Source organism: Bactrocera neohumeralis, chromosome 2 (assembly GCF_024586455.1).
Source record: "Bactrocera neohumeralis isolate Rockhampton chromosome 2, APGP_CSIRO_Bneo_wtdbg2-racon-allhic-juicebox.fasta_v2, whole genome shotgun sequence".
In the NCBI taxonomy this organism is placed as follows: Eukaryota; Metazoa; Arthropoda; class Insecta; order Diptera; family Tephritidae; genus Bactrocera; species Bactrocera neohumeralis.
This window is the reverse complement of record NC_065919.1, coordinates 65,676,283-65,685,546: the sequence shown is the minus strand read 5'-3', so window position 1 is coordinate 65,685,546 and position 9,264 is coordinate 65,676,283. Positions and strand designations below refer to the sequence as shown.

Genomic DNA, 9,264 nt, shown 5'->3' with positions numbered 1-9,264 from the left:
AAACGTAAAGAGCTTTTCTGAAATAACTTTTGAATATAACGTTTTCCAGTTATGAGTGCGTTCGACACTATCAATAGAGGTGCTGAACCTTATCAATGTGACTTCAGACCTGGAAAATCCGCAACTCACCAGCTATTCACCAAAAAGACCAGTGAAAAGAGGATAGACACACATCACCTCTTCTAGCTGCTTATGACAGCACAAAATAACTCTTAAAGGAGCTGCCCGAATTTAGTATCCCCTCAAAACTAATGAATGGACCTCTCTGAGCCGTTTGATAGTAAACTTTTTCAATCTAGTCCCGGAGAAAATTATTGGGCACGACAAAATATGTATCTCCTGTCATCAGACAAACAATCGTCGCATTTGCGACTTAGCTCCCACGTCACTCTTGACAGTCATAACTTCGAAGTCGTAGATAATTTCGTCTGTGTTGGAACCAGCATTAACACCAACAATAAAGTCTACCTCGAAATCCAATGCAGAATAACTCTTGTCAACAGGTTCTACTTCGGACTGAGTAGGCAATTGAAAAGTAAAGTCCTCTCTCGGCAAACAAAGAATCACTCATCATCCCCGTCCTGCTATGCGGTGCAGAGTTATGGACCATGATAACATCTGATGAGTCGGCGTGACGAGTTTTCGAAAGAAAGTTTCTGCGAAAGATTTATGGTCCTTTGTGTATTGGCAACGGCGAATACCGCAGTCGATGGAACGATGAGCTGTACGAGATATACTACGACGTTGACATAGTTAAGCGAATTAAGAGAGAGCGTATCCTCTGGCTAGGTCATGTCGTCCGAATAGATGAAAACAGTCCGGCTCTTAGAGTTTTAGACACTGCACCCTCCGGATGAAGTAGAGGAACAGCCTCCTTCTCCACTTCTTTGAAAAGGCCAGGTGGACAAGAACCTGACTACACTTGGAATCTCCAATTGGAGCCAAACAACAAAAAAAAAAAAACAAGGCGAGGTGAGCGTTAAGATATCGTATAGCTTATGGCTTAAGGTGGTCTATTCTTTGAAAAGGAGTTACCGTAATATAAAAAAATCTTTTACATATTACCTTTATGGCATATTCTTTTAAAATGTGGAAAAGTGAAGTAAAAATTATTTGTATAAAAGACGTTTATTCAAACTCGTTTATCGTGTTCAAGTAAAAGTTACATTCATAAAACACTACACAGTAAAAAATACATACTTGGTATTATATTGTTGACTTACACATATTTAAATATAGCACACACTCACATATATATATATATGTCCATCAATGTATATGCACTTACACTTATACGAGCACAAACTTTAGTAAATGCTTACAACTAATTATCAAGGTGTTTAAGTATGCATTCCTTAGTATAAGTTAAGTTAAGTATATAATTAGCGTGTGTTATTTAAATTACATAAACTAAAAACGCCATATCATTTTCTATATGTATTGGTATGGGTTTAATGGCCGTCTAAATATCTTGTAGATGTGAGTATTAAAATTTATCAGTGTGAACAGCGCATTATGTCGACAAAAGTACATATTTAGCTTAGTCTGATTTACTCACAAACATGTAGAGATTTAATTTAGATTGCTCGATTTTCGTTTCTATATTTATATTCACTAACACTATGACATATTGTGACATTTAGTAGACTTTAATCGAATAATTGCTTAACTATTTTGATTTTTATTTATTTATTAGTGATTGGTAAGTAGTGAGAGTGAGAGTACACACCTTTTGATTATTAAATTGTTTGCTCATTAGTTTGATTTATTTATTTATTATTATTTTTCAGTTGCTTTTGTAATAATTATGACAATTTTATTATTTGCGACTTATGTAATAGAAGAGATTAAAATATGCTTACGAGTTTGATTTATCGATTTCTATGCTAAAACACGAGCTTAGACAATTTGATTACTGCTTGCCGTTGAATTAAACATTAATTAATAATTATTACTCATTATTATTCATAATTATTATTAATCATTAATTTTCGTTAGTATTACATATATACTTGTTTTGCTTATATAAAAGTTTTGATGGCAGTGCTACATGGTATTGGTAAGTTTTTTTAAGACTAATATACACATATTCTCGAAACATTTCACTGAATTTTTTTCTTTAAAATAAATTTTTCATTTAATATTTATTTTTTTAATTTTTTCGGCGTTATTGCTCCACATTAATGCCGCTGAAGCAACAAAACAACACGCATATTTATTAGATTTGCCGCTTAAATGAATATAGGAAGCTAGTTTCTGAAATGCAACTGCGATTTATTTTGCTTGTAAGTATCACAAGCAACATTTTGTGGGCGAGCGTGTGTTTGGCAGTTATTATATAGTACTTTGGAGAACAATTAATTGCACATTTAGAGACTTTTTGCATTGAACAGTTAATGTAATTTTTTTTCGTTTCTTTAGCTTATTTGTGTAATGCTTAGTTGTAGCTGCGCGGTGGAAGATGGCAGTTAAAAAGTACCTATGTAACTGGTCGGTAACTGGTTTGATTGTAGCTAGTTCGTTTGGAAAAATTTCACTATTTAATTTATTTTCTTATAATATACATTACAGTACTGCTTTATTTTGATTTTCTTGCAATATAGAAAATAGCGAAAAATTAAAAGCAACTAGTTTATTTTGATTTTCTTGCAATATAGAAAAAACGAATTTTCTAGCGAAAAAGTAAAAGTAACTAGTCCATAACTAGTCCACTTTAGGAAAATTTAATTGTTTGCTTTATTTTCATATAATATGCAAAACAGTAATGTTTTATTTTGATTTTCTTGCACTATGAAAAAGAGCGAAAGAAAGTAAAAGCAACTAGTCCAAAACTAGTTACATTTTAATTAATTTACCGTGCAAATATTTTCGTTTCAGTTTTCCTTTGCACCCAACAGCACTTAGTTTTATGATGAGCATCTAATATTAGGAAGAAAATATGAGCATACATGTAGGTAGTCCATAACTAGTATCATTTAACCACAATTTTTTTGGAAAAATTTCCACTTTTGCTTTTATTTTCTTGTATTAAACATGACCGCAACGTGCTTTTCGCTGTTCATGTAGTAGATGATAGGTAAAGCGAGCGAAGTAGATTACAAGAATGTTGGCAGTGGCTGGTCCATAACTAGTTTGCTTTGGAGTAATTTAAATTTTTGTTTTTTTGTTTATATAACGGAAATCGCAGCATTGTGCTTTTCAATTAGCGTGAAGGCGAAAGGCACGTTAAGCAAAAAATTAGAAAACATTCGGAATCCCGCAGATTTGATTTACAAGTCCCGAATTCTTCTTCTTCTTCTTAAGCATTTTTTCATAAAAATTATTATTCTGTGTTAGTACAGGAACAAACTAATATCCCTCTAAAAAACAGGCTTTGAATGCCGAAACAGAACGGGATCCCGATATGCATGATTTACAAAATGCAAAAATTCCAATTTAATACATTGAAGACAAAGAGTAATTTTCCAAATATTAGTTTTGAGTGCGCTTACAGGAACAAACTAATATTACTTCTGCGTTTACGGGAAAATATTAATTCTGCTCCGAATAGTAGCTTACGAATTCCGAAATATTTCGGGATCCCGAAAACTTCAATGCAATTTATTGAAAGCATAGAATTTTTTCATAAAAAAGTATTACTTATACTGTTATTACAGGCACAACTAATACTAATCTGAAAAACAGTCCATGAATCCCGAAACATTTCGGGATCCCGAAAAAATTATTTTCAAATCCCGAAAACTTCAAGGGTAATTATTGCAGACTAAACATTTTAAAAATCGTTGTCACGCATTCTGCCACATTGCCATCAGCTTGTAAACCCGTTAATATCTTCACATGCTCCGGCGCTACCCTTTACTTGTACAGCAACTCATAATAAAAACATTTGTTTAACATCAACTAATACTTTTACGATTGAAACATAAAATTCCACTCAACAAATTCGTACAAAGCAGCTGCTAAACCGAACAGATAGAAGTGCGCCATAAATGTTTAATAGCCTCACATCAGAAATTGCATAAAAATCAATTTCCTTTGCATTTAATGGAGGTCGTTGTCACGCCCTGATGCGCAGCGGCATTAAATTTGGGTACAAACTCACTCGAGATGGCAACACAATTAACGAGGGAGCATAGAGTAAGAGGCAACCAGCGTTTCTTGGGCATCAGCTGCTTCGCTTAATACTAAAGTGAGTAAATATATAAATATTTGCTGCGAAACATGAAACTTTTTCTAAATGTGTTGCTTATTTGTTGAGAGTCTCGTTTAAATATTTTGATTTGCTATATTTTCTGCAACTATGCGCAACTTGTAGCAAAATTTGTATATATCAAATGGACTTAAAGGCTCAAAACACTCCACTGAAGCAAAGCTTCGTTCAAATATTTCCGTTTTCTCTAAACAAAATGAAAACAACTTTGGGACTTTTCCAGCATTTATGCAACAAGATACAAGTATGCAGCATTTATTTTACTGCTGCTTCGCTTTGTTGCCAATTTACTTGGCGAAACGTAAGTAGCTTTGCAACTTTTCAAATAGTGCGCCTGAAACTATGCTACACTACACAAATACCGAATCGCATGCAAATGATGTGATGTGATGCGAGCTTACTGAAAGCTTGTATCGCTTACAGCTAGCTAAAAATATTGTTGTTTTTATTATGTTGCTGTTGTTGCTGCTTGCAACATTTTACTTTAAATCATTCACTATTTTTCTATTTTATTTTCCAAACATATTACTGTATTTATTATACCAGTTACCGATACTCTGTTGCAAGTTCCACACACACACACACATATACTATACATATTTACATATGCATTTTTACCACAACCGCAACCATTTGGGCGCCGCAACGAAACTATTCAACTGCACTTGCTGCAAATGCTCGCTTTTTGCTAACTTTTTCCCTCCAGCTGCTGCCGCTGCTGTCGCTGTTGCCGCTGTACTCATGTTCTGCCTCTTGTTGCTTGCTTGTTGCTGTGCTAGTTAATATTTCAGCTGAAACTGTGTAGAGCAGTGCTTGTTGCATGCAACTGTTGCCACTGTGCATATACTCGTTGCTGTTGCCGCCGCTAAGCGCGCTTGTATTTTTGCTACATGCGTTACTATTGTTGTTGCTGTGTACTGTTTTGTTGCTCTTCATGCTGTAGCTGCTGTTGTTGTAGCCAGTGTTTGCAAAACGCGCTCGGTGGCGGCGCCAGCGGCTGTTGTGGTTGTTGCTCGTGCATCAAGTCGTGATATTGCTGCCAGTGTTGTTGTTGTTGTGGAAAATCTGCACTTAGCTGCCGCTGCTGCTCTTGTTCGACAAGCGCTAGTGCTCCCTCTATTGTGGTTACTTTGCCAGCGCGTGCTATTGGCGTTGCTGTTGTTGTTTGCTGCTCTACATTCGGCTATTGACGTCTATTGAATTTGGCTAATTCTCATAATTCCGTGCTCATTTCGCCGGCTATTGCGCCCTGGAAATCGAGTAATGGAAAAGTTGCAAGATTATTATTGGCAGCAAGGAATTTGTTGTATTTAGTGGACAAAAGCAATGAGCGATTTGTATTTTCGAAAAGCTTTGTTTGTGTGCTTGGATTTCTACTTTGTGAGTAAAGTGTAGTTTTTCAACTGTGTTTAGGTGCTTTCAATGTGAAAATGGATTTTTTACGCTATTTATTTACTTTTTTGGTTTTAAGTTTTGCTTATGTACGCCTTGGCGTATGAGTAATATGCGGTTATGGGAGTTTCTTGTGTAAAAATGGCTTTACATTGTGTTAAATCTAGCAAATATCTACTGATATGTTTTTGAAGATAAATTGTCTTCTAAATAGTAAGCTATGCTATAGAGCTGGAGATTACTATTAGTATGCATGTATTTCTACTGTGCAGGTGTGACAGTGCGTATGAGTAATGCAAATGTAATACTTGTGCTTCTGGTTTGAGTTATCATAAATATTAATAATATCCCACTTTCCTTCGCATAAATTATAATAAATTATTTTGTATAATAATCTAAATAAATTCAATATACAGTGTTTTTATTAAATAAAGAATTTATGTATTGTATGTGCAGATATGTATCTAACAATAAATATAAACATATTTGTTAAATATTAAATAAGCATATAAATGAGTAAAATATTAACCGTATTTCATAATAAATAAAATTTTGAAGCGCGTAGCTTTTGGTATATGGTAATCTATTTCTTTATATTTTTATGCAAATTAAACTTTTACATCGAAATATATTTAAGCGACGATTTTGAAAACATTAGCATTTTTGTTTTCAGAAATATATTAATTAAGAGCTGAAATAAATTTTTTGTCTATAGTAATTTTTACGCATAGTTTGTAATATTTTCCTTACAATGATTAATATTCCTATCTTCATTTCTACACCGAACAGATTGGCCAATGGTTTGACGTTTAAAAATTTCTATTAAACACGTTCCATTGCCCCACCATGAAGAAGTTCGAATAGCAATTACCCATTCTGAAGAACAAAAAAGCGGCAGGGGTTGATGAATTGCTAGCCGAGCTATTCTAAAGCTCCATCAGGATCGAGAAGGATCTCTCTGAGCTGTTCGATCCCAAACGACATTTCAGAAAAGGCGACTCCCTATCGAGCAACTTCTTCAATCTACTGCTGGAGGAAATAATTCAAACTGCAGAGCTTAATTAAGAAGGTACAATCTTTTATAAGGGTAGCTGCTGGCCTCAACATCCGTGCCTTTAGGTCTACTTTCTTCAGACTGGATAAGACAGCAAAGAAAATGCAGTCTGGCAGTGAACGAGGGCAAGATAAAATGTGTACTGTCATCAAACAAACAGTCGTCGCACTCACGACTTGGCTCCTACGTCGCTGCTGACAGTCTTAACTTCGGAGTCGTAGATAGTTTCGTCTATCTTGGAAGCAGCATTAACACCAAAAGTAATGTCAGCATCAAAATCCAACGCAGAATAACTTTTGCCATCAGGTGCAGGTGGAGCAGAAATAAATTCCTCTCTCAACGAACAAAGACCAAATTCTACAAGTCACTCATTATCCCCGTGCACATAGTGCAGAGCCGTGGATGCTCGCAATATTTGATAAGTTGACGTTTGGAGTTTTCGAGAGAAAGATTCTGAGGAAGATCTATGTTCCTTTGAGCGTTGGCAATGGTGAATACTGTAGTGGATGGAATGAGATATATGATGACATTGACATAGTTCAGCGAATTAAGAGACAGCGGCTACGCTGGCCAGGTCATGCCGACCGAATGAATGAAAAGTCCCAAAAACGAATTCTTTAACTTTAATGGCTTCCTTAAGCCACGATATGATAGTTTGCAGGCCAGTATCCACTGTCCCATCATTGCAATAAGCATGTTGGGCTTTTGATAAATGTTCTCGGAATGCGCTTCTTATGTATTATGTTTTTAGTAAGAAGGAGGACAGGCTGATGGGCCTGAAGTCCGTAACGTGGGAGCTTTTACCAGCCTTCAGGATGACTCGTCTCTAGGCAGCCGCGATGCAGTTTGTATATATAGATGCCAACCAGTTGTATGATACCTTAACAGCCTGCTGCAGCTGCGCTGGTTTAATAGCACAGCACTCTAAGAGATAAGAGAGGACGTATTGCTCGTGAAGTGAGCATCAATGAGCATTCTAAGTGTATTTTCATTGCTTAAAGCCTACTTCCCATTTGCATCCTTAAGATAACCCACGGAGGTTCTTTGCGACGATCTGCCTGAATCTAGAGGACTCATGACAGCACTCTCCTTTTGCGCAGATGCTTCTCCATGAAGTCCTTGAAGTTGCCTTGTTGAATAAACGTCTCCAAGACGCTCTGTTTACCGAGAGTTCTACAATTCACCAAAGAGGTCTTTCGGTATTTTCTGGGGACAGGAGCTTTTCAGCACAGTTTTACACGCCGAGCTGAAGACTTTGACTCAATCGTCCCCCATGTCGGTGGTATTTTTTAATAGAAAATATTATGTGAAGTTATTCAGTGAAGCAAAAAGTTTGCAAGAAGTGTTAAGGGGTTAAATGGGTTTGCCCGGGTAAAAACAGCCTTTTTAAAAAATTTTGTTCTCATGTAAAAAACTAAATATTTTATCAGAATTTTTATTGTTACAAACATACACTATTAGCAAAGAAATTGTGGAGTTTTTGGAAAGAAAATATTTTAAACTCGGCCACAGCGACTCCATTTTCGCTGACCTATCGGAAGAAAGATGCGGAAAAATTGGTTTTTTGGCAGACATTTTTCCAAAAAAAATTTAAATAGTTGCAGTCGAAAAAATGCTTCTACCTTAAAGAAGTTTGTAAAAATTGATGAAGACTGGTTGAGTAGTTCTCGAGAAATCTTACCAACCGACTTCGAAAACACAATTTCGAGAAAACGCGTTTACAGACGGCGCACTTAGCCTAGCTAGCCTCGAGGGCACAAGTTCTTAAGGCTGTATCTCAGAAATTATTTCTTAAAATAATTATAAACTTAAAATTTTAGAAGAATATTCTAGAAGTGTTTTAGAATTTAATAAGACAATAAAAAAATCGATCTTTTGAAAACCGTACACCCATGTAACCGCTTAATTAATGATCTCATGGCCACCACCATATGTGGGGGCTGTATTTTTAATACCAAAAAACCTCGTTGGGCATAGCCCCCTTTTGAGATTTGCGGCATTAAGCAACTAAATTAAGAAAACAAAAACATTAAATTGTGAATATTTTACGCAAACTACCGCAGTGCCCACGCAGCCAACCAAAAAGACAGACACACAGTCGGCAGCGCGACTGAATATAACTCAGTTTTACAGTCATTTTCATTCTTTTCCAACAAATATTTGCAGAAATATTTTTTACGGAATTTTTTACAACTGATTGGTCGTTTGTTTTCCTTCCTTTTAACTGCTGCGTATTGAGTTTTCACCGAAATTTTATTAAGTGCGAGCAAATATAATAAATAATAAATATTGCACGAAGTCTGAAAAGGAAAAAACAAAAAAAAAACGAAATAAACAAAAACAACAAAAGCAAAAAATGGCAATAAAGCGCGACTGGTGGTCGTTCAACAAACAAAAAGTATGATTGAAGGCAATAAAAAGTAGACAAACGCACCAGCGAGTGCAACAACAAACTGCGCGTTTTATGGAAAAATTATTAAAAAAAAAAGAACATAAATAAAGAAAATAGCAGACAGTGTGAGTTTTATTTGTATTAAAAGCAAATACAAAGTATTTTGAAAAGGCTGCGTGCAAAAAGGCAAACGCAAATGCAAACTTTCGCCCAGCG

General features: G+C 35.5%; 1 protein-coding gene across 6 annotated transcripts in view; it reads right to left on the bottom strand.

The window, feature by feature from the left end:
- Positions 1-3,006: 3,006 nt before the first annotated feature.
- The window catches only part of LOC126750922 (hornerin), a 145,028-nt gene continuing 138,770 nt past the window's right edge, over positions 3,007-9,264 (bottom strand). For all 6 annotated transcript variants that reach the window (XM_050460723.1, XM_050460774.1, XM_050460754.1 and 3 more), the window contains one exon: positions 3,007-5,459. In XM_050460723.1, coding sequence (XP_050316680.1) covers positions 5,450-5,459 — 10 coding nt within the window. In that variant the 3' untranslated portion in view covers positions 3,007-5,449. The remainder of the gene's footprint in view (positions 5,460-9,264) is intronic.